Source organism: Diadema antillarum, unplaced genomic scaffold (genome assembly GCF_040938485.1).
Source record: "Diadema antillarum isolate AM-2024a unplaced genomic scaffold, OU_Dant_1.0 seq00002186_RagTag, whole genome shotgun sequence".
Classification (NCBI taxonomy): domain Eukaryota; kingdom Metazoa; phylum Echinodermata; class Echinoidea; order Diadematoida; family Diadematidae; genus Diadema; species Diadema antillarum.
The window spans coordinates 56,434-82,849 of NW_027272823.1; the positions used below are offsets into that span (position 1 = coordinate 56,434).

Sequence of the window (26,416 nt, forward strand, 5' to 3'; positions counted from 1 at the left end):
TATCTCTCTCCTATCTATCTCTCTCTCTCTCTCTCCCTCTCTCCTATCTATCTCTATTTCTATCTCTATCAATCTCATTCTGTCTATATACCTCTCTCCTGTGTATCTGTACTAATACAGTGTGCATCTCTCCTATCTTTCATTCTACTTCTCTTTCTTCCTCTCCTTTTTCTATCAATCTCATTCTGTCTCTCCCTCTCTCCTATTTCTCTATCAACAATCCCTCTATCAAATATCTCTCTCCCATTTATGTCTATTATCAATCTCATCTATCAACCACTATATATCTCTATCTCTCCTATGTTTATCAATCTCTCTCTCTTATCTCTTACAGACTCTATTTATCTTTGTCTGTCTCTCTTTTTCCATCATTCTGTCCCAACAAATATGATCATTGTGAATTGTTGTGGAAAAGGGAGAGGGAGAACCCCAACCCTGCATTTCACTGGAAACACCACATGCATCTACATAGTTAATCATGTTTATTAGTGTAATTGTAGTAGTTGCATCAACTCATGTTTTGTGTCAATTAATCATAAGATTTATATACATTGATGTTTTTGTTTTGTTTTCCTACTTCTTGCCATTTCATATGTATTAATGGGAATGTTTTAAAAGCCCAGAACAACCATTTAATTCACTGAATACTTTTTGTATCTCTTTCTTCCATAGTAGAAAATAATGGTAAAAGTTTGAGGATTATTAGCATGCTCAATATATATATATATATATATATATATATATATATATATATATATGGAGAGAGAGAGAGAGAGAGAGAGAGAGAGAGAGATATGCAATGTATGTAAAGTGTATGTATGTAATGCATGTAATGTATGTAAAGTGCAATTGTCTTTTAAATGAATCTACAGTGTATATGAAACTTGTCCAAATAAGGGGAAAAAGCATCTTGCAATGTCCTGCTATTTAGGTAATTATTGTGTCCATAAGTAATATATCAGTTTACAAATACAGCATGTACTAAAATTGTATATATCATCATTTATATTTATATATTATCAAATATTCATATCAAAGGCTGCTCCCTCCTATGATATATTTCAATACTTTAAATTACAGTATTCTGCATGGACACTGCTGCTCCATCAGGCAAGCCTCATGCAGTATTCTACTTGTCTGGAACAACTTTTGTCAGAAAGGAACACATAAGACTTGAATACATGTATGCTACAGCAAACAACTCAAAGTCTATCCTAAAGGACAAGAATATAAGTGACCATTTGAGCTTGGGATGGCTCAGTGTTAGTTTGCTTAGTAATTGTAGGCAAGGGTGGAGTTAGAGGGACTGTGCAGTACTGGTTGAGGTGGAGATTCAGGTCTATAACATTCCTATCGTGAGATAATGAGAAACCTCTTATGAAATATGAAAGAGCATGTAATTTTAAGAAGGATTCAATGTTTGATGAAAATTGGTTTTCAAATGGCTGAGATATCCAAAAAAAAATGATGATGATAAAAGGCGACAGGACACATTTTTTTCTTAGGATCTCTTTGTTTCACCTTGTTTTTGGATATCTCAGCCATTTCAAAACCGATTTTCAACAAATAAACTTTTGATACCCCTTAGAATGGCATGCTTTTCAACATCTCATAGAGTGGTTTCTGAATACACATATCTTACAAACGTTAAAAGCTGAATCCTCACCTCAGCTGTTATAATGGAATTGACAGGCCACGTTTTTTATTAGGATCTCTTTGTTTCACCTTGTTTTATGATATCTCAGCCATTTCAAAACGGATTTTCAACAAAGTTTTGATACCCCTTAAAATAGCATGCTCTTCAACATCTCAGAGTGGTTTCTGAATATCTTGCAAAACGTTAAAAGCTAAATCCTCACCTCAACTGTTATAATGGAATTGAAATACATTGTACTAACTAAACCCTTATCATATATCACACAAGACAAAGGAAGTGAATACAGTGTACTACAGTATATTCTGACTGAATTGTCTTTTTTTTTTCTTTAATCACAATCATATTAGTTAATTTGTTTCATAGAATAGCATGAAAATATTTGCATGCACACTTTCTTGAATTACAAATCATATCATTTCATTTCAGAACATGTCACATGACCAACAACACTTTGCACGGCTACGGCTTTCCAAGTCAAGCTTTAAAAAAAAAAAAAAAATGACTGATCTGCAGTGGCAGAACAACCCCAAATACATTAAACGGGGATGTAACTCCTATTCTGTTCATTTGATCTTGCTCTAATCATTAAGGTCAACTCGGATGTTGATTGGAATTGCATACAGAGCCACATGACTCCAGAATCATCCATAAGTTCTCGTATGTAAATATTTCATTGCATCACAACTGTTCTAAAGGGCTACATTTCATTATTTGCACTGTTCATTAATCCCAAAATGAAATAAGGTTCATCATTCCGGAGGTTTGTTAAGCTGAAAATGAAATGAGGTTTATAACTCTGAAGGTACCTTTGTATGCACCATCTTTTCATTTTTGGATTAACAAATCATATTTCATTTTCAGATTAACGAACCTTCGAAATAAAAAATCTGATTTCATTTTTGGAATTATGAACTTTTGGAATAATACCACAAATGTTCAGATTCACAGATTTTTTTCATTTACAGAGTAACAAACCTCTAGATATATGGAATTTGTGTGTTTTGGAATAATGAATCTTCAAAATAACAAACATACCCCAATTTATTTAAAAGCATCTTTTTTCCATGTGAAGATACTATTTTCATTTTACTAGTAATCTGCTGTCATTTTCACATACATAAATGCATCCAACAGTGTAACTAACCTCCTCTTTTTCTTTCTCCTCCCTACTCTTTTTCTCGTCCTCACTATCTTAATCTTTTTTTTATTGTCTGCCTCTTTTTCTTTGCGATAAATCGTCTCTCAAGTTAAGCGACACCACAACACTTTCTTCCCTATACAATCAACAAACTACTCATGAAAATCCAGTTTACTGGGGAAAAACCCCACTGGCACAGGGTCACAGAGAGGTTTGAAATCAATTTTATTATAACATTCATGCTTTTCTTGTAATTTAAATTGCACTTTAAACATGTTTTAGTACATAAGACACATGCTTCATCAAGAGCATCTACTACATATTAAAAAATTGCTATATTGACAAATCTGCCTCCTTCTACATGTGTATAGACTAGTTTTTGAATCCTGAGCTGTTGAGAGTGTTTGCCTCTCACAATCTGGATCATGACCTCTGCCCTCTTGTGGAGTTAGCTAGGTTCCTTATGCCCCCCCCCCCCCAAAATCATTGATGGGGTCAATTACCGGTATGTGCATGCCCCCCCCCCCCCCTCAATAATGGGGAACACTCTGCACGCTCTACCATTCATATCAGACACTGATTGTTGTTTACTCCAGTCATAAGTCAGAAGACCATAAGTCAGAAGACCAGCACTCGAGTCCATCTACATTAAATTCATACACGCCACTCAACTCTGGACAGAGAAACAATACATCCATACATCAAGAATATAATTGAGTTCATGTGAAACTGTTTTGAAATGTAGTCATGTCCTCGCGTGCCTGTGTATGCAAACTTTCATGGACAAACTGTACTGAAAGCACTATTTCTGATTAAGTGGAGTAAAATAAGTGAACTTTATAAAATTCGGGAGAGATCAAGACCAACATTTCACTCCCCGCTCAAAATCTGGATGCAAACTGGAAACATCTTGAAGTTCACACATGCTTGGATCTATAAATACACATAGCACCGGGTTTGGCAGACACTAATGCAAAGTTTGGTAATGATACACTTATATTCCAAAAATTTTACTTTGTATTCTTGGAATGTTGACAGCCTTTACTCAAAAGCAGATCAAAGCAGACATGTTAAATTTAAAATGCTGGGGCTTAATAACGGCATGAATCAGAGGTTATGATATGTTTATTATTCATGTTATTATTTCCTATAAAGCAATGATTGATTTGTGAGACCTCAAAAAAAATTTGCAGTTGATTGCTGCTTCTTTCACTGACAAGAAAACTGGGTGCCAATACGAGTAAGTACAGTGCACTCCTGTTATAATGTACATGATTATAACCAAATTTCCAGTTACAACAACGTTACAATTCAGGCCCCAACATTATCAGCTCTGTATTTTTTATCGTTCATCTGTTTGGTTGTAACAAAATTTTGATATAAGGAAAGAAAACTGCCAGTCCCAAGGACTTTGTTATGATAGGAGTTGACTGTAGCATTCTTTGTGATGTAGCTTCTGAGAGATGGACTGCCCCTGAGTACAATGGTTTGCCACATCCTGTGTACGCCATATATTTAGCGAGTCTAATTTTTGGGGGAATTGAGACCTCCGTACAATTTCACGAGTGGTTAAATTTGCGATCGTCAAGTACAGCAGTGAATGGAGAAATGAACATCATGTGAACATCACAATCATGTCCGGTTTAGAATTAAAATTTTTGTGTGTCATTAAATTTGCAAATAGTACCAGACTCACAAAATTTGAGAAAAAAAAATCCTGAGAAATACATTATAGGGCGCATACAGTAAATAAGATTCTCCAATGCCATCATCTTGAAGAAGGTAATGGGGGCATAATAGCAAGATGAATTTTATTTCAATGCCACGATTAATTTTTGACAATCACACAAAGGTCATTCCCCTCCACACCATGATAAAAACCCAAATGAGTTTTATTTCCTGTTAGATATTATGGTGAGAAACACCCATGGGTTACTAGCATTTGTGACCACTTTCACATTGAAGGGGTGTTCATTCACTCTCCCCTCAAGAGCCCAGGTAATTTGTGTCATGTGTGAAATTGTGCCCTAGCACCAGACATCATTTCAAGTATATATAGTGTAGTTTCACTACAATTTACAACTAAATTTGTGACCCGCCACAACAAAAGGATCCAGAAGTCGCTGAAGGCTGAGCCGAGGATATCGAGTATGAAGTCAGATGATCAAAATCCGTCAAAACCATCAAATTTCTGCATTTGGCATAAATTTTTAGGCTTATGTTTTGTCTATCATTTGTCGAAATTTGAACCTAAATGACCAAAGGAAAAGCAAAAAAAAAACCCAGCATTTTTCTGGGCCATGATTTACAGACTTTCAATGGAACAGAAACGTGTCCAAAGATTTGGATTTAGCGCTGCAGATAGACTCTGCCCCTAGCAACGAGGGAGCACTCTTGTTGGTCAGTGTGTGGCATCCTGGTTACTGACTGGTCGAGTGTAGACCGCTGGCGCTAAGCTTGAATGAACATCGTGAATGTTGCTGGGAGCATAACTTCTATTGTCAAGAGGTGAAAACTGTCTTACCTCCCCTTGATCACGATTGCGTCGGAAGGAAAACTTTGAAAGCGGTTTTCTTGAAACGCTGATTTCTCAGACCCCTCAACATAATCTCATAAAATCATTGATATCTCTGCAACCGATTACTTTTATGAGTCATGTTATCCATGGAATTAAAGTGGAAGAGTAAGGGAATAATGTCATGTCATTTTTAGAAAATCGACTTCCCCCGACTTTCGGATCCTTTTGTTGTACCCGGTCACATTTCTACATCAGCAGCCATCTGGTTTATCAAAGTGATGCACAAGGAACGGCCGGCACAACTCCTTCACATGTCATCCTGGCGGTCTGGTACACTCAGCACTCGTCTCTGTGAACAAGTGGCCCCTTTAAAACTTTAGTTTGAGTCTGTGTGCCTGACACGTGGTCCCGTGCGAAATGGCCTGCGTCAATGATCTCCCTGAGCGGCCATTTTGTCAAACATTCCTCTGTATCTTGTTCTCTCCTCCTTGGCCTGTTTGTTCATGGCTGTCTCACAGAGCTGCAGGTATCTCTTCACATTGGCATCTGCATAGGGAACAAAAAACAACAAAAAATTGCTGAACTGAAACATTACAAGTGCCGATTAGATAGGGTGATTACGGCATTGCATCACTACATGTTGTCTCCGTTCAACCTGCACACAAACCTTCACTAAACTTCTTTTATGAAATGAAATCAAAACTAAATGGTATACCCATCATCAAATAACTACGAGTTGCAATAACTCCCCCACAGTGGACGTGGAAGGAGGTGATTGCTAAATCAGGGACCAAGAACATGAAAACTGAGGTATCTTGTCCATACAAATCAATGGAATAATTGTGTGATGATGACACCATTGACTCCATTAAGATCTTTTCTGTAATGTATACAAATTCTATGCATGCTTTGTTCACAAAAGATTTCCTTACTGTTTCTCTACTATATAACTTGAACAGGGAATGGTGCTTCACTTTAGAGAGACGGACCAGTTGGAATTTTTTTTTTTCACTTGAGGCAGTCCATCAGACAAAGTAAAGAACACAGGTTGTCTAAATTGAGTGCATGTCTGTAGTTGCAGGAGTACATGCACTTGCAATCCAGGCTACGATATAGTGCTATATATTCACTGATGCTCTCACCACCCATCTATATTCAGGTAGAAACACAAATTTCTAGTTTCAAGAAGAGTTCCTATAAAGCATTTGATATGCAAATAGATGGTAATGTTTGTGTTTGCTAAAGAAGTGACAAACATTTTGGTAGTTTCTGTGTGTCAAACTACCTCATGATGACGGAGACAAGAGGTACTCTCTAATGCAAAACAGAAAGATTAATATATCATCCTTAACCATTGCTCAGGCATCCTTCATTTGTTCAATATCAAAACACTGCAGTGACCCATATATGTCACTTCATCATACACATAAACAATATTGGAATGTTTATGGTATCAAGTTTCCGGGCATGGAATCCAATATCCCACATCCTAGGCAGATATGCTGGTTCTGAAAGCATATTACTGGCTAGGTTGGTCCTCAAAACGACCTTCTGCCCACAGTGCAGTAACTGGGACATCAAACTACCATGGCCGTCTCAAATGTCTTTCGAAATGAAAGCAAATGTAAACACAATAAAGATTGAAGGTCTGGGCACAAAGACTCAATAGGAGATAGTCAATTACATAAATCATCAGGAAATTAATGGCCAAAGATAAAGGAATGCCCTGAGTGATACATTTTAGAACTGTGCTGCTACATTTATCATACAAAATTGGTATACACACAACACAAATACCATGTCATGCAATTCATATGTATATGCATGTAGTAATACATATGTGTATTACGTATATAAATGTGCCAGGACAAAAGCTCTCTGCAGAAATTCTGCTCCAAATTTAATACAAATTTGGCTAGCAGGAACCTCCCCCCACTCTGTCTGGTATGCGGCTGGAAGAGCCATACACAATTTGCCGGTCAGTGACACAAAGCGGTGGCTTATATTCCACAATTTCGTGAATAACTGCTAAAGCACTTAAATCCCAATTTGCGATGATTTTCACAGGAGGAGGCTGCAACTGACTCAATATTTCTCATGCTGGCTCACTAGGGCGACTTGCTGGAGAAATGCATGGAATTTTGATCACATTTTCTGAAAGAAACGCTTTGTTAATCAGCCACAAAGACAGACTGAAATGCACCAAATTTAACCAAGAATTACACATTTAATCCAGTAAGATAACAAACAACTCCTAATAAGGTATCGATATTGCCTCATAGTAAATACTCCTACTGTAAGCCTACCCACTATCATACCCACTATCATTATCATACCTCAGGTCAATAAGTTTGCTTAGTACCATGTGAGATGTAATAAGCAACAGAAAAAAAGTTATTGTCCATTAATTCTGTCTATTTTAGATCTATATATCAAAATCTATAATTTAATGGCAATATCCATCATGATTGCAATTGAAACTTCATTTCCTTTCAACCTATCTCCTTCCCTCTTTGCTACTTTGAATGCTCTGTGTACTTTTAAGATAATTTATCATCACCCGATATATCACTCAATTTTTATTTGGAATCAATTCAGATTATATGCATCCATCTTAATGAGAACAAAGTTGGTGACTGCACTTGTATTTACTGCCATCTAAAGCATAACCAGCCAGTCTACATGATATCGTGTACAAATATATGCACATGCAAAGGAATGGATACAAGTACAGTATATAAAATATAAAATAATAATGGTTAGATTGCGAGAATTGTCGATCATAAGAAAATCTATGCTGTCAGAGGGGTCAAGTACAATCAGATAATGTCTTGAATGAAGATTCAACAAGACAATAATATAGACATATAATAGCAAAGGTGATAAGTGCACTACAAACTGTAGCAAAGACCACATGAGATGTAAGATATGAACAGGTTAATAAAACAACATAAAATGTTGCCTGAATCATCTAGAGTATCCTCCTAATGAGAAGAAAACCAGTGTGAAACCAGCTCTACCCACTTTCCCCATCCCTAAATTAACAGACTAGTTTTCCCGCATATTTGTGTGGATTGAGCGAATGCAGCAATATCAGACGAAGATATCAGACAAAGTTTGAGGAAAATTGGACAATTCGTTCAAAGTTAGGAAATTTTACAGTTTTAGTGCCGCCATTGTTGGATGAGAAAACTGCAACATTTTGTTTCATCACATATGAAGGATGATATACAGAAAACATAAACAGAACTAAACATATTCTAATATTTCTAGCAAAATGAAAGAGCACTTGACATACCTCCTCCATAAAACAGGGGGAACAATATTACCCTGAACATGGGTAAGAAGACAAGGCAATATGTATTTTTCATTAAAAATTAAATTTTGTTGAATTTTCATTATATTTTCTCTAAAGGGTTGTCCTGCAGTGATGTCACAAACTGCAGTAGTCTTCTCATCCAGCGATGGTGGCACTGAAACTACAAAAATTCATAACTTTTTGAATGGGTTGTCTGATTTTCTTCAAACTTCATTGATGTGTTCCACCAATATTGCTGCATTCACTCAATATCCACACATATATTTGGGTGAACTTATCCTTTAAAGGCATAATTTACCATTTGCAGATGAAAAAACAACAACAACCCCCCCCCCTCCCCCAAGCATTAGGGATAGAAACAACCACTGTAAAAAATTTTAAGTGGTAAAATCAATGTTAAGTATTGTTAAATGTGCACACTAGTTATAATAACAATGTTTCCAGAATAAACTTTCTTAAGTTACAGTTTATCGAGAAAAATATCATTCAGGCTTTATCATAAAAATTCTATATGTTTTGTGGTACAACAAACCTACACATGCATTAAATGTCATATCTTGAAATTTTTTAAATCACTGTTCCCCAAGGTAAACAGGGCTTTTGATAAGCAGAGACAAGCATACTTCGAATGGGAATATAGAGTAAAATCATAAATGTGCAGAATTGGAGATCAGTCTATCAATAAAAATATTTGGAGGCAGCAATAAAATACACGGTGCCTTTGAATCATCTGCAGCTATATCAGGAAGAGACTGTTATCTTCCAAGAAAACACTCATGGCCTTGATGAATTTTGGCAACATGTCATGTCTTCTTGTGATGATGTAAACCTGTTTTACTCAGATATATAACAAAAGATGTCCTTCAGAGATGATTCTACAGGATGTCTAAAGAGATGATTTATTGGTATTCAGCAGGTTAAACCATGCATGGAATTTGTCTTTCATTTTTTTTCTTCACGTATCTATTCCTGTCATTGACTGCATTCAATTACAAAAAAAAAAAAGACACGCCCTAAAAAAAAAAAAAAAAAAAAATGAGGGTAATTTCTCACTTTCAGCCTGAAGTGGTCACAAGGGAAGGATTTCATCACATGGGCTAAGAGTGTGGATATGGACATCTGCTGTGTACAATGTACATCATCCAGCAAAGCACACATAGATCTGCCATGACCACAAGAATCTCATGTTGGCAGGATCAAATAGCAGGCTCTCACTTTACCTAAAAAAAACCATTATAAATGGAATTACCATACTTTCACTTTATGCAATTGCTGCCACATTTATCATTACAGCTGTTGCTAGAGACCTTTCACTATCGAAAATCCTGGAGTACCATAACACCATAACAACAACAAAACCAACAAATTACAGAGAGGACCACAGCTTTATATAAAAAAAAAACAACAACACAAAGAACTCTTGCTGGTTCTCTCATGGGACATACACCTCACACTGGCAAAGCATTCTTCACCCACCACCTAAATTTCTTTACCTCAGAGGGGTGAAAGCTGGGTACATTTCTTGAGGTAGGAAGGATGTTGGTATGACATTTTTTTTTTCTCTCCCTCTCTCATTTCCTCTCTCTCTCTCCCTGGCAACCTTTTTTTTTTTGTCAAAACTTGGGACAAAAAAAGGAGAAATCATGCTGTGGCAAAAGGCACACCATAAGAACAAGCTGAACTCCGACTGAACTTGGGAAGCTAACCAACCCCCTCTGTGCGGCAGTAAAGAGTGAGGGGATTGTTCCTGGACGACCTTTAAAGGGCTACTTACAGGTTCTGCACATTCAAAAATTCAGGATCCCACTACCATACGTGTCTTACCACTTCTGTTCCTGCTAAGAACAATATAAACAATTGAATTGAATACTGTATCTGGAATTAACGTGATAATCATGCTAAAAATATTGATTATAATCTCGAGAATGTTACAATTACTAGTATGCCAATATAAACTGTAATAGTAGTAACAATAACACTCTTCATCTTACAACTTGAGTGAGAAAAGATGGGTGATTCCACAGAGGAAAGGATATAGGAGTGACCAGTTTCACAAAGATTCCTCTTACATGAGAGCAGCGGACCTAGGAGAGACCTATTTATAAATGATGGTAATGATGACAACATCGAGAGTAATATTGATAACAATAACAAATACATGTAATAAGCTCGGTTATGCATATGAAATTTGATAAAAGTGAAAGCGAAAGTGACACTAACACATCAACTATCATAATATAGTGACATTCCCAGGTAGATTTGTGACTGATAAAGTCAATTTCAAAACTTGTACGATGAAGAGTAATTACTGAAGATATAGAAACCATTATGCTCCTATCTGTACCTTGGACACTGCCTAATTTTGAACTATAGATGGCGCTATATCAATGTACCAAGTACTCCTGGCTTTGAATATGATTTCACCAAGTCTGCCTTATAAACATCGAAGGCACAACCTTTACCGTATGTCCCCCCAAAAATTACAACGGTACCCTCTGCTACAATAACTTTAAAAATGGTGAATCAATCCAAATACGATGTTAGGGTATGAAACTATGACTCTTTGCCCACATCTTACAGAAAACCTCATTCAATTTGCTTCAGTGGATGGCTTCATGTCAGGAATCTCTTCCCTCCAAGTTCTATCTATTGTGTTCACACATTAATATGCAGTTTCAAGAGCATCCAAGTGCTAAACTTGGAAGAATCAGACTCAAGACATGCTTTACAATAATCCACATTTCTCTGTGACCACTTAACCAAATTGAATGGGGTTTTCTGCAAAACAGAGCTAAGATGTTATATTTCAGGATCCTGAAGTAGCATTTAGATGGTCTAATCATATTGGGTGTTATCAATGCCAAAATCCGTTGTAATTTTTTTAGGGGCATACTGTATATTAATGGGGTATGAACACAAATGAGCACTTTCACTCGTTAAAGAGGTCCTACAAGCCAAGGAAGACTATGTCTTTGCATAAAAAAATAAAAAAAAATACATGCCAAGGTCTACAGCATGGTTTTGTATACAAATGATGCACAGGACTGAGTGGATCGGTGAGAATTGGATGCATGAGTTTAACTTTGGAACTGTTTAAACCCACGAACGCAGCAAGTGGGTTTTAGACTGTTCCGAAGACAAGAGAACAGGCCTGTGCATCATTTGTGTTACAAAATGGGCCCGTAAATTCATGAATTTTATGCAACCATTTTCCCCATCATGCGTCTGGTACACCTACAACACTATACAAAACTTGAGCCATGCGTTCGGATTTTCCTGGACACATGGCTCACGGATCAGTTAAAATCAATGCATGACAATTGACCAATCAGATTGCAGAGATTCTAAGGCCCATTTTATAATTTTCTACGAAGAGTAATCAAAGAAATAATTCATGGAGCTTATGGAATTCATCAAGAGTACAACTGAAGTCAAAGTACAAATTACAAATTTTATGATGCACCAGCATGTTTTGTAAAAATTATTGGCATCACATTTTCTTGGGGGGAAAATTCTGCATGGCTCTGCTCTAATTGGTTCTGTTCATAAACATTCTTCATAGAAACAAAAAGTTTATTTCTTTGATACATATTAAAGACTTATCATATTTATTTTTTGGGTCAAATCATCAAAGCAGAATAACAACTCTCTAAGACTTTAGAAACCATGCCTATTGGGGTGACACCATTTTTTGTCAAAAGCCTTTCACATACATTTATCTAGCTCAGGACCACTTAAAACTGAACTGAATATTATTCTTCCAGATAAAGGTTTTGTTTTGTTTCATTTTTTTTAAATTCTTCACAAAATTGTCCAGTTACTATCTAAACAGACAAATCTCTATCAGCGAGACTCATTCATTGCTTTATGCTTCTCAAACTCCTATATGCAATTTAATGATGCATGGGTGTTTAATCAAGAGTACATAATCTTAAAGATTGTAACCATGCCATTATCAAACATACTGATATAAACAGATATATATCTCAGGATGGACCTAAAATGCTTCATAGTCTTGATGGATTATATGCATTGACTAAAAAAAAAACATCAAAGAAGTAAAATAATGGAGTATCAAGACAAAAAAAAAATAAATAGAACATCAGAGAAACTTGCATTGGATGTCCCTCATTGACTTAACAATAACACACATGACATCATTGAAAGGGTCACCCTTAATATATGGGTAAGAGCAGCATTTTCTGATTTTCTTTTTTCTGTTGGGGGAGAAACAAAGTCAGTGAACGATGTGGACTATGAAACACAAAAAATCAAAATGGCAAATGGGGGAATAATTGGGATGGAAAGAGGTGAGTCAAGAAGCCCCAAGAGGCCCCAAGAGGGAAATGGTGCCCATTTGAAGGAATTGAGATTCTATCCCCCTAGGGATGCTACCTGCTAAGTTTGGTCAAAATTCATCATGAGGTTTTCAAGAAGAAGATAAACATGTACAATTCAGGCTCCATTACAACTGTAGGACTTCTCCCCATCCCCTCTCCTGGGTCCCAAGGGAGGGGGGGGGGGGGGCACCCCTGATTCCGCCAACCCCATGAACAAACTTGAAACTACAGTCATCAATGTACTAAGTCATAGTATATAAGCCCTATCAATTCTGGTTCTAGAGAAGATTTTTAAAGATTCCTTAATTTTAGGGGGTTTGGGCCTCCTGGGGAACCCCCAGGTGGGCCATGGTGCCCATTTGAACAAATTGAGATCCTATCCCCCGAGGGATACTACCTACCAAGTTTGGTGAAAATCAGACATGGCGATCTCAAAGTGAAGATGAAAATGTATAATTTAGGCCCCATTAGGACCCCTCCCCACCCCCCTCCCTGGGTCCCAAGGGGGGCACCCCTGATTCCCCCATGAACAAACTTGAAACTACAGTCATCAATGTACTTACTCATAGTATCAACTAAGCCCTATCACTTCTGGTTCTAGAGAAGAAGATTTTTAAAGATTCCTTAATTTTAGGGTGTTTGGGCCCCCCTGGGGCCCCCCAGGTGGGCCATGGTGCCCACTTGAACAAATTGAGATCCTATCCCCCTAGGGATGCTACCTGCCAAGTTTGGTGAAAATCGGTCGTGGGGTTCTCAAGAAGAAGATGAAAATGTAAAAAGTTTACGCACGACGGACGACGGACGATGGACGATGGACGAGGCACGCCGGACGCCGGACGAAGAGCGATCGCAATAGCTCACTTGAGCCTTCGGCTCAGGTGAGCTAAAAAGACTCTCACCCTTCCTTGACATACCTCTTTCCTTCCCAATTTCTCCTCCATTTGCCGTTCTGATTTCGCGTTTCATAGTTCACATCGCTAACCGATTTCATTTCTCCTCCTTGATTTCATGAATCTTCACTTCCCTCTCCCATCTCCATGATTTTCCAACCTTCAACTTCTCCCTCTCCCCCTCTCTTTTATTTCATCTTTGTCCTTCCAATGATGTCCAAACCTTTTATCTCATTCTAACTCTTTCATTTTCACTCGTTTTCACTCTGTTCATTATCTCTGTTCCCTTTTCTCCTGTCTCCACTAGTGCAACTTTAACTTCCAGCTCACTGCTGCCACTCAATTGTCACTACTTGCCTTCCTTACAACTCTCCTCTTTCTAGGCTCTTCTTTTGTCAAGCCATGACCTGTACAAGGACTAAATGCACATGGCGTTATCACAAACCTTTCTCCCACTATGCATGTTACACAAACATGGGATAAAAACATTCAAGAAGTTAACAAAGTGCATTTACAATTGTGTACACCTTATTCAATAATACTCTTAGAAAAACAACATCACTTCCAACAACTACACACACACACACACACACACACACACACACACACACACACACACACACACACACACACACACAGACACATACATACACACACACACACACACACACACACACACACACACACAGACACATACATACACACACTATTCTTGTAAGATGCTTTGAGGGGGATATGATTGTTTGCTCAAGAGAACAGTGCATATTCCATTATTTGTTTCTGGAAAAAAACAAAATCTATATATGTTTATTCCAACGAATTGACTCATTGAAAAATTGAGAACCACACACACACACACACAAAACAACAACAGCAACAACAAAAACTTAAATTCAGTTTAGTGAGTAATAATCAGGTTTCATGTAGTGTGCAGGTGCATACAAATCAATTGAGGATATGTGTAAAAATGTTCAAATTTCACAATTTGAATAGTGTGAAAACTATTCGCGTACATACAGATCAGATACTAAACATGCAGAATGGGCAAGTGCATTTTATACACACCTAAGGTACAACGTACCCCTCGGGTCTTAACAGGGCACTTTTTGATTTATTTTAAATACCGGTACTCTGAATAGGCATATTCCTGGTGTGAAATGTATCCTCGGTTGCCAGGAGTGAAATATTACAATATCCCCGATTGAAGCCGTTTAAGAGAACACACACAAACACACACACACACATCAAAACAAATAACAAGGCCACAGTGCACATAAAAATGTATTCTTCTATAAACAAGTTGCGCAATAGATGTCAACATGGGCCATCTTCACCTATACGCAAATATAGTGATGAAAGCTAACCTGTTGATGATAGTTTCTGTGCCAAAGATAGGCTTTGAAATGCCCCCTCATAGTCCCGCATGTGATAGAGGGCGACACCTTTCCTGTACAGGGCTTTCTCGTTGCTGGGGCTGTTTGCAAGTACTCTGCAGCAGTAATGTTCTACTTTGGCATAATTTGGCTCTGGTTGTTGCAGCAGGCAGGCTGGAGGGATAAGGATACAGATATTATCACACAGGCAGCAGCAAACCCTTCATATGTCCACATTACTCTCAACTGACTATAACTGACCAAAGTACTTTAATGGTCATATATGTATCTCACTATTCAACATTAGAAAATTAACTGAAAAGCCTCCTTCATGTCACACCATACTCAATTTAAATATCATGTTCTGAGGGAGCTGGTACTGTGCTTCAACTTACCTGCTCTTCTAAGGGAGCAGTTTTTGTGCGAGAAAAAAACAGAACAAAACAAAGACAACTCATACCCTTAGAACTAGGATACAATATTTCTACCATACCAAACATATTAAAACAGGATGTGCAACGAAAGTTATTTACAGTGGATGCTATTTCTTCCTCAAATGTACTTCTTGATCATAGCAGCGTGATCATAAAATTCACTCTGACTCCCTGTCCAAACTTATCAAATGCAAAAGCAACATTGATTGACAATGATGCGACATGATACCATTTTGTTATTCATTTCACAAGAGAATCACAGCCATGGTGAATCCTACCTGCAAGGTTATTTAGGCAACTTGTCTCAAGGGCTGCTGCCTGGTCAAGCAACTCCTTGGGTACTGGGGGTGTGGTCTGCTCCTCTGCAGATGAACCCTGAACTCCAAACACTGACCTCATCTCCTTCCTCTTTGCAGAGAGGTCCAAGTCCTTCAGCTGGAGCAGCGCTCTGTGATACTTGCCGATGGCAGCTTTGTAGTTCTTACCCTTATAGAGCTCATTGCCCATTGATTTGTATCCTTCTGCTTTGGATATCCTTTCCAGTGGGGAAGGGAAATCTGTTGCCACGATAGCACTGGATGACCCTCCTTCCGCCATTCTTACTGATCTAGTTTTCTCTGTCTGGGTTTATCTCTGTATTTTCCAGTTCCAGATTTGTGCTTTCAGTCTCTGATGAACACCCGTCAAATTACATAAACCTATTGACAAGAAAAAGTTTAGTCAACTCAGTTGTGTATGCATATTAGCTAGGAAATGTTGAATATTTGACAGCATTGGTCATAAATAGTACCAGTAAAATTTTCTAGTCAGTTTTATTCTTGTACCACGTGTGACTGTTTTCAACTTATATCAAAGAACACAACAGCAAAAGAAATACAAATTATCTTCATTATAATTATAGTATGTCTCTGCTCTTGTCTTAAGGACTGTTATGCCATTGAACAAAGCCAGAAATGATACAGAATAGATCATAATCTTCATGAGTTCATTATCAATCATTTGTCAGTACCGGTGTCATGACAATGACATTACATGTATTACTAATTCTTATTCGACCAATGCCAATGACATTGATGAAATTGTGAACACTAACACCTGTAATGATAATAACAATCTTCACAGTTACTGAGTTACCGATTACTACTAGTATAAAACCATTACATGCTTTTCATCCCCTTTGACCACATTTAAATGAGGAACATATTCTGAATCTGAATATTATGATCTTCTTTGACTTATTATAGGCATTATGCTAGACATTATATTAATGATATCGATTTAATGAGAACAATGAACCCTTTGCTATCGTGCCAGACGAGACGATGAGTATTGTTAGTTAATATTGAGTGTTGTTGCTCGAGTGTCTGACAGCACACAAACCAAAAGGGGAATAATACACATCTGCTCATTGAAATACAGTAAAGCAAGCCGCCCATAATTCAACCATACTAAATGCCGTCCAAAATTTGACAGCCGGCAACGCAACATGTAAAACCTATGCTATGCTTTTGCGTGCAGTCAAATTTCACCACGGGAGGTCGAACCAAGGTGTGGGTTTTTTACATTGGAACTTTGTTCATGTTAAAACCTTAATTAACCGAGCTGAGCTATCTAATCTGAATCTATATTTGCTGGTAAATTTACTAATACTAGTAGTACAGTTAGTGGCAACACAGCTGCACAGCTCTGGTCTACGACTATGTGTAAATCTGTATGTTTACACGGTATATACATTCACAAAACACACGAGTGCCTGCAGCCCATTCAGACCCAGTCCAGTCTGATCTGAAAGAAACTAGCAACATGCAGACTACTAGACTATCAAATACAATCTTCTTCTGCTTCTTCTTCTTCAAGGTATATTTTACTGTTGACCGAAAGATCGGTCTGTATCTGGTCGTCGGGGAATGTTCCGCGGAGACTGCGTCTGGCTTCATGGATCCCCTCCTTTATACGGAGGAGAGCAATAACGTCAAAAATTTAAAAGACTCCTCCGGACAGACGGATCTTTCTGTCTAATTTTACTGGTACTCCATCCTATCCAGACGGTCTGGAACCAATCAAGCATTCACGTGTTCCCTTGACTGCGCACCTCACTGCACTCAGTACGACTATACAGTGTATACTCTACACTAGTAAGACTGATGTACTTTAATGAAAGAAGAAGAAGCATTCAGGTGACAAGCATGATGAAAATGCTTAATTTATCATATGCTTACGCATATCAACACTATTTTATTCACTTGAATGATATTATTAATAGTTATGCCAGTTACTGATACCGTACTAATGATAGATAGCATAAACCGGTTGGCATGGCAATTGGTGTTACTAAACATGTTCATGACCATGTCCCAAGGTAACTTAGTATGATAGGAGGAGGTTGTACTGGGTTGTAATCTGAATAGTAAAGGGGGCCAAGGCTAAGGGATACACTGCTTCATGCTACACGTGCACGGCATGCACGTTGCCAGTTGGTTGCGGAGTTGGGAGTTTGGGGAATATATGCACGAATTGACTAACGCCAATGTTAACGTTTGGGACTATTCATCAGGACTTCGACTGACATTAGCAGAAAGCGGCAGCTGACCAATGGTCAAACAACCTGAAAACCATACTATTTAACTTCCATCTATCTTAGAATTTGAGAATTCGGAGCTCCCATGTGGTATGTAATTTATGATATTAATTCAAATCACTAACCCCGCCTTTCGCAGAACTCGAGGACGTAAAGATCGCTCCACTTGAGCCGTTCACAAGAAAGCACATTGATTCAGTCCCACGTATATGGAATTATGTGTTGCGGTTGTAAGCTAAGTACATGCACAATTGAAGGGTCGTATGTAAATTTGACCTTGAAGAGGGCCATTTAACAGATCCAATCATGATTCACGAGCCTAAAGAGTTCAATGGGGTGGTCAATTTATGCAATCTGGATATGGATTTATACTTAAAGGCGTTGATATCACCATAGACACCATTTCAGATGCGGACTGTAGCTTAAGAAATGGTCCATTCACAGGGATTTTTTTTTTTTTCATTTAAATCACTGTAAAAAACTTTGGTCTGTTTCAAGTGCAAGTAGATCTACATCAAAGAAAATTATACTATTTGGACTTTGTGCTTCATCACTAGACAGAAAGATCCGTCTGTCCGGAGGAGCCTTTTATTTTTCAGACGTTATCGCTCTCCTCCGGTATAGGAGGGGATCCGTGAAGCCAGATGCTAGATGCAGTCTCTGCGGAACATATCCCCGACGACCAGATACAGACCGATCTTTCGGTCAACTTCATCACCTGCAGAGAAACTTTTTTTTTTTTTCATTTAGTGCCTGTTTGTGCTGCTGCATATAAATCCTAACAATATTACATCATTAGATCTAGGTTGCTTTTTTTTAATGAAACCTCTTCAATTATTTCTGTGTTAAATCTATAGGTGGAAGATTAAGCAGTATTTCTTACATTAATCTATGAAGTTTACACTGTATTTCTAAGATATTTTTATTCCATGCAGAATTAATCATGTAGTCCTGGTTGGTAGCAATGTTTGTGGTTGAGTTGCGCTTGAGTTACTGCAGTCAATTTAATACAGCTTGAAGGTTGTACTAATCACTGGATTTTTGTAGAGACAACATTTTAATGTATTTTTGTATGCCATATTTAACTCAACAATGCACATGTGTAGACAAAAATAACAATCATATGGGTTATTTGTTAATGACATCTAGTCCTAAGTGGGGACAGCCAGTGGAGCTAGAAAAAGTTTCAGACAATTAAAACAAAGGGGACAGGTAGTGACATCAGAAAGTAGAACTAGACCACATCAACATCTACTTGTTATAAATTTTCTTGGTAATTGTGATGTATCTGTCATTTGGATGTGAAGTTTATACATTTATGATTTCGATCTATTACTTTCCTCAAACAGATTTGTTGTTAATTTCATCATGCCATCATCCAAGAAAACCTCAAAGGAAACACAGATGATTCTGAAGAGAAAGAAAAAATCAGGAAAGAGAGTCACAACAGACAAAAACACAACTCTGAGGATAAAGCATGAGGATCGCAAAGTAAAGAGAAGTTCAAAAAGGAGATCCAAGGATATTGAAGGTGTGAGAACCTGGAAACCTGAAATATACAGTGCTTTGAAAAGTGAGTCAATTTGTGACATTAGATTTTAACATATTCAGTGTATTTATCCCATATTTTGTTGTCCTTTGCTGCATTTTTTTTTTTTTTTGCTGAGTGCAACAGCTGAAATAAATGAGTATCAATATACCTTGGAAATAAGTTAAATGAAAGCAGAACAATTATCTGTGTAAGATTGTAATGTTTTGCAATGTCGTGTTCTTTTAGTGGGGGGGGGGGGGGAGGGGAACTACATGGCAATGGTTATATTTGGTAAACGTTACATAAATTTATATTGATATTATATTTTGTAATGCTGGTACATACTTCTCATAGTCAAAACAAACCACAAACTTCTGCTTGGGTGCTTTCCACCCTCCAGTACCTGCAGTGGCTTAAAGCTTTGCAATTTGGCAAAGATTAGATTTATGAGATAAATTGATTTTTATAGAATGATTTGGAATTTTCTTAAAATGAATGGTATAATTTCTCTCTCTCTCTCCTCATGCCCAGTGCATCACCAGCCTCTCTATTTCTACTTCTACGTGGATACTCAGCAGCGTCCAAAACTGGATATATTATGCCGAGGTGTAACTTGAGTGCATGTGAAGCCGGTGGTGCATAATATGTACAAGTGCAATTCCCTCCTTTATCTTTCTAACCCTTGTTGCAGATGATTTGTTCCAGGAATCACAGGAGAGCTCCAGCATGGAGGCAATGTTGGCCCTGCTGAAAGAGTGCATGCTGGCGCAAAAATGGGAGGAGGCAAGTAGAATCTTACAGACCATTTGTCTCTATCAGCACCCAGACACAGTCTACCACTGGAAGGTAAGTGGTCACCAGTTGTGCCATATCAGTATTCCTTAATTCATTCTCTCTCTGTCTTTCATCACAGGACAAAAGACCATTATCTGAAATAGTTGTACATGTATTATCCTTTTCTCGAATATCACTGTAAGTTTCCTCCATCTAGTGCCATCACAACAGTACTTTCAATATTACCTCCGCCAAGGGAGGAGGTTATGTTTTCATTACCGTTGGTTTGTTGGTTTGTTTGTTTGTTAGTTTGTTTGTTTGTTTGTCCATGTGCAAAATAACTCAAAAAGTAGTGAATGGATTTGGATGAAACTTACAGGAAAGGTTGAGAATGACACAAGTAACAAATGATAAAATTTTGGTGGTGATCCAAGAATCTTTGGGGAATTTATGAAGGATTTTTAATATTTTAACAGGTAGGGTCAATGAACTTGGGGGTTCAAGCTGCGCATTTTTGAGGTTTTCAAACACGCACTAAAGTGCGTGCCAAGGTGCGTGCTCTAGTTTCTGCTAGCGCGAGGCGCGCCGCGCAGCTGAAGGTTTATGACGTAACAAAGGCTTCTATATTGGGAAATCGGGCGATTTTTCAGCATGTATACCTATGGGTGGAAATCACTGATCTCTATGGAAGAGCCCAAAGAGCTTTTCCCCAGTGGTGTACGTGGAGAGGAGAAAAATATCTTTTGGAAGAGCAAGATCATAGGTGGAAAGTAGCTGCTTGGTGGAGGTCTGCGCTCTTAGAGTGCTTTTCTAATTATTTTTTTTTTATAGACATAAGTTCATACATAAACTTCATTTAAGTTCCCCGAAGTGGCAGTAAAAATGTCTTGTCCATTTTCATATTTTACACTTTCAATTAAGTTCCAAATCAAGTTTTGCCTTCATATCCCAGTAAAGCCAAATTCTAGGTCCAATAATATGTATCAATATTTTCTCCTCATTAGTTATTGGCATGCTAAAATGGTGCCAGGATTTTATGTGCTGCAGTCATATTGGAGATAACCAAAAAATGACGGGCTAAAACCTCTTTTCCATTTTTTTTCTCGAATTTTCCTTGTGTTCTTAGTGTGGCACACATGTCCTCCAGAATCACCCTCAAGGAAGTCGGGAACTTGTGGAACAGTTATTACAGTAAGTAATGTTTTTATATGTAGGTTGTTATCTTAAAAAAGAAAGAATGTTATGAATTTAACCAATTTCTCAATCCAAGTGATACTGATTAGTTTAAATACCTCTGTAACTTAGATTGTCTGAGGCAGTTACATTTAGTTGCAAATATGTCGTTCTTGTTTAAATGTTGGGGGAATTGATCTCTAATGTAGTTTCATTAAACATTTTACTGGGTTTAAGAGACGGGACACTGAAATGGGTATTACATACTCAAGGAAGGTCAGATGCAGAGTGATAGTCTTTTGTAGATTAAAGTATGAATGTTTTGTAAACTTATTTTGTCACCTTGTACCCTAAAATGTTTCTGTTATTATCTAAAATATTTGACTCACTCCCCTTGTCACATGAAAACACCTGCTTATCTGAGACTGGTTTTGCAGCCATATTTAGATTTTTGTTACTCCCCCTTGTTCCTATTTTTTCCCCCTTTCATTTACTTCTGTAGGAGAATGACCAAGATCAATAACAGAAACCGGCAGAAGAAGCGGCTGGAGCACGCCCTCTACCATCTGAGCCAGGGAGAGCTGAAGAGGGCTCACGACACCATCTCTCAGAGGCTGCCGTTTATGGCGGGCAGTACTGACGCTGCACAAGAGGACTTTTGGGAACACATGGCCTCACTGTACAAAGGTCTCATTGAGTACATCCTCTGGTGTGAAGAGAAACGGAAAGTGGCAGGTATGCTTATATGGTGGCACATTTCTATTCTACATACATAAATATAATTGTACGTATATATATATGTATACTTTTTTTTTTGTACAGAAGATTTTCACCAGCCGTCAAAATGATTTGTCATTTCCTCAGAGACCTATTGTTTTTTCCACTTGATCTAGTGTGCTCTTTTTTCATATGAATTCAGTTCTTTACAAAAGAAATAAAAGAGTGACAAAACTTCTAATCTAGGATATCAAATTCAATGTTTAGAACAGGATTGTTAATCTCTTCTCTGTATATTTCCTTTACCCTTACAATCAAATATTCATTTTTTTTTTTGCATTAAAGTTGTTTGAATATCAGTGTTCAGCAGTACCGTGACAGTCTGATTACTCCCATATGATTGTTATTTGTTTTCTAAAGGAGAGGAGACTTCGGATTCTGCAGATACTCATGCCAAAAATGCCCTAAAAGAGTGGAACCTCAAATTTGACGAACCTGGCGTCTGGGATGTGTTTGTGACCAAAGCAGTGGAGGTTAGAAAAAATAGAATGAGCATAGTGTAATCTTTGTACTTCTCCAGTGTAACTTTCTAGGGTGGGTCTGTTTAGTTTTAATCTCCAGAGAGTTTTATTTCTATTTTTTTTCCTCCAGTGAATTATATGACATTAATTTAAAATCAATGGAAGTGCATCCCTTTTTAGGCTATTTCATTTATGAGAGAAGTTATGATGATCAGTGATGCACGATATAACTGACAGTTCTGTATGAGCAGCTGGAAGTAATGTGAATCTCAGATAATCAAATAACGGTTTATAACCTTCACAACGACTTACAAGTTCTGTTCACGTTTACTGATCAACCTTGTCTAAAAAAACACAAGATTGTCAGTAGTGTGTTCATACTGTTGGTTATTGGTGTGAATGTACTTCTATTGATAAATGTGAGTCTCAAAGATTCCAGATAATGATTTCCTTTGTTATCATTCTTTACATGTTATTGCTACACAAAAACATGTTTCTCAGACTGTTTCATCTCAGGCATTGTAGCTGCAGTGTTCTTAATTGCATGATTTGGTCAACATTCTATGTGGTTCTGCTTGCAACAAGCCACAGTTGAGTAGGTGTTTTTATTTTATTTTTTCCTTTTTTTTCCTTTACTAATATACTTTTTAAATTAAATAGCAATCATATCCTTCTTACCAGTAGAATGCAAAATGTCAAGCACCTTCTTTGCATGTTGTACCATACTGTAGCATGCATCCATGACAAATACCAGACTATGGCCCTGTTGCATGTTTTGATTTTCTACGGAAAGAAATTAGTTGGTGCTTGTCAACTTGAGTGAACTTGCTAATACTGAAGGGATTTTTTTTTCTCGAGTAAGAGGGGAGTTTTCGATGTTATTGTTTGTTTTTTATGTTCTTTTTTCTGACAGATCCATGAAAGTCTTGGTGATATCAATGTGGGTTTAGAGCTACTGGAGTCTTACTGCCGAACCCACCCAGGAAACCCAAATGCTCACGTCTATCTGTACAACTACTGCAAGGAGCACCAACCTGACAATAAGGCTAAACTACTCCAAATACTGAAGGTGTCTTCTCACTCTGTGTTTTAATATATTTGTGTGGATAATGACATATTGTATTTGACTTTTTGTACAATCCACAATGTGATAGATATCATTGCTTGAATAGCAAGACTTGAACATTAAGCCTGTCATTTGCAGTGAGCACAAGTAGTGTTGAAGAATCATGTGCAAATATTTGCAGTTGAAGTAATCAAGCCATGGATGCAACATGTTAGGTTACGTACGAGTTAAGGGGGGAGGGGAAAGCATCCTCCATTTTTTTGTGAGGTAGGAAAAGATAAGGAGGGATACCTTTTAACATGTCCTCTGATGAAACGGCAGATTTCAAGGGTTTGATATTAACCCTGCATATAGGATATACATCAATGCTTTCTAAACTCTTTGCAATCATATATATTAATATATCGTAAAATGTTAATTGTACTTGAAAATGTATTGATCGTTTCACAAAGACAACCAAGGCAAATGTTCCTCATCATTGCCACAACCCACTACCAATTAACATACTCGACAGAATATACAACAATGACATCTTGTATTCATACTGCACCGTCTCTGCTAATTTTGTATACTAATTTGTAAAATGCAACATAAAATATACGTCATCATTGTCATTTTGGTCATTACAATAACTAAAATACTGTAAAATTGATTCAAGGATTACTCTGGTAATGGTACTGAATTTGAAACCATCATCCAGTTTTCAGTTGTATGCTACTGGTAGATTGTTGTCATTAATGTATATGATAATCTTTTAACCCGCTGAAGACGAGTCCCGAGTATACTTGGGCAGGTGTCTATGGGAAATACATGTTATGGTAAAATCAGCTCGTCCTCAATGGGTTAATTCTGTTTGTCATTTTGTCCTTAATCAGAAGCTGACATCTCTGTTACCAGCAGAGAAGTACACCTTGGAGTACGCCGAGCTGGTAGACAGTCCCTCAGTGGTTCTCCCTGCCCTCTTTAACATGCTGGACTATACCACCTGCTCCAGTGACACTGCAGCATGGAGAGCGCTTGGGAAGTGTGTACTCGATGTTTTGAAGAGGTATGAAGATGTTGCAATTATAGTGCATGTCTTGCATTGACACAAATTGTGTGTGTAATTTTCTTTTTAAAAATTAGGGAAACAGACTGAGTAGGTTGTACTTGCAATATAGGAGGAGTGCAGTGGAAGGGACAATCGTCATCATCTTTGTAGTGACAAAGATGACAGCGACTACATCATTACTATCTTCTTCTTTTTTTTCAATAATGGCGTCATCATTTCCTGTTATTGATGTTTTATACATTATCATCACCATCATTTTTGTATCATCAAGTGTTATTTTGAGAATCAAGATGTTGTGACATCAAATGGGCACTGCCTATTAGTTTTACTTGTACAGTAACAACTTTCTTTGTAACAATTAAAGACACAAAAAAAGAAAAAAGAATGGCATTGGATGATTATGAATACAAGATAAATAATGTGTGATACATAACGATTTTAAAAATTATGTTATTAAAAAGGAAACTAATAGAACATGTGCACGTAACAGATGTTTAGTAATAGTTTGCTGTCAATGGGATGGGTAACAGGACAATTTCAGAAAGACCTCAATGTCTAATATTCTTCTTGTGTGTGTATGTATGCATTTTCATTTCCTAGGCAAGACGAGAAAGAATTGGAGACCCTTCAGCAGTGTTGGCTTTGCCGCAGATCCTGGTGGCCAAGATGTCACTTCAGAAATCACAAGGCTCTTCCAGATCTGGTGAAGAGCAGTCCTCAGCTTGCTCTTGAAAAGGCCATAGTAGCATCTGTCCTACTAGGATCAGGTGAACTTATTTTTTTTTCTCACTTTTCCTGTTAGATATGAAAAAAAAATCACATTTGGGCTAGCATTGCTATAATGTTTGTGCAACGTATAATTAGGTGATCTAATGCTACTGACAGCTGTGTTTTAACCTGCTGCCTTTGCAAAATGTTGTCCTTGACACACCCAGGTAATGTGAGGAGTTGGTTGAGATGAGGATGTTATTGTTTTCATCCATCAAGCTTTCCATTAAATATCCATGCGGGGGGGGGGGGGGGGGGGGGGGCTGGGGGAGCTACGGGGTCTTTTTTATGCCTCCGCCATGAAGTGTCGCTGGAGGCATTATGTTTTCGGGTTGTCCGTCCGTCCGTCCTTCTGTCAGTCCGTAATCAGTTTTGTGGACAGCGTAACTTAAAAACCGTTTGAGGTATCCTAATGAAACTTGGCATGTATATGTATGAGTGGGCGAAGTTGTGCCTATCAACTTTTGGGGACACATGCTCAAGGTCAAAGGTCAAAAGGTCAAGGTCAAATGCACAAAATTTCACTATTTCCCCCATATCTATGAAATGCCTGAAGGTATTTTCTTGA

General features: G+C 37.6%; 2 protein-coding genes across 2 annotated transcripts; one reads left to right on the forward strand and one right to left on the reverse strand.

The window, feature by feature from the left end:
• Positions 1 to 5,712: 5,712 nt before the first annotated feature.
• On the reverse strand, positions 5,713 to 16,318 carry LOC139714185 (tetratricopeptide repeat protein 9C-like). Its single transcript, XM_071625902.1, has 3 exons — positions 15,948 to 16,318; positions 15,227 to 15,409; positions 5,713 to 5,859 (listed from the first exon to the last, which is right to left on the reverse strand). Exons 1-3 carry the CDS (start codon positions 16,264 to 16,266, stop codon positions 5,741 to 5,743), a joined length of 621 nt encoding a protein of 206 aa, XP_071482003.1. The 5' UTR covers positions 16,267 to 16,318; the 3' UTR covers positions 5,713 to 5,740.
• A 3,297-nt stretch (positions 16,319 to 19,615) lies between these two features.
• On the forward strand, positions 19,616 to 25,117 carry LOC139714183 (TATA box-binding protein-associated factor RNA polymerase I subunit A-like). Its single transcript, XM_071625900.1, has 7 exons — positions 19,616 to 19,778; positions 20,470 to 20,624; positions 21,679 to 21,743; positions 22,228 to 22,460; positions 22,863 to 22,975; positions 23,877 to 24,032; positions 24,905 to 25,117. Exons 1-7 carry the CDS (start codon positions 19,616 to 19,618, stop codon positions 25,115 to 25,117), a joined length of 1,098 nt encoding a protein of 365 aa, XP_071482001.1.
• Positions 25,118 to 26,416: the final 1,299 nt, after the last annotated feature.

Excerpts from the sequence above, each read along its gene's own strand:
- LOC139714185 (XM_071625902.1), bottom strand. The coding sequence starts at position 16,266 with ATGGCGGAAGGAGGGTCATCCAGTGCTATCGTGGCAACAGATTTCCCT. Across the intron at positions 15,410-15,947 it reads TTGCCTAAATAACCTTGCAG|CCTGCCTGCTGCAACAACCA; the intron begins GTAGGATTCACC and ends TTATCCCTCCAG. Across the intron at positions 5,860-15,226 it reads ACAGAAACTATCATCAACAG|ATGCCAATGTGAAGAGATAC; the intron begins GTTAGCTTTCAT and ends TTCCCTATGCAG.
- LOC139714183 (XM_071625900.1), top strand. The coding sequence starts at position 19,616 with ATGCCATCATCCAAGAAAACCTCAAAGGAAACACAGATGATTCTGAAG. Across the intron at positions 22,461-22,862 it reads AGAGAAACGGAAAGTGGCAG|GAGAGGAGACTTCGGATTCT; the intron begins GTATGCTTATAT and ends TGTTTTCTAAAG. Across the intron at positions 22,976-23,876 it reads TTGTGACCAAAGCAGTGGAG|ATCCATGAAAGTCTTGGTGA; the intron begins GTTAGAAAAAAT and ends TTTTTCTGACAG.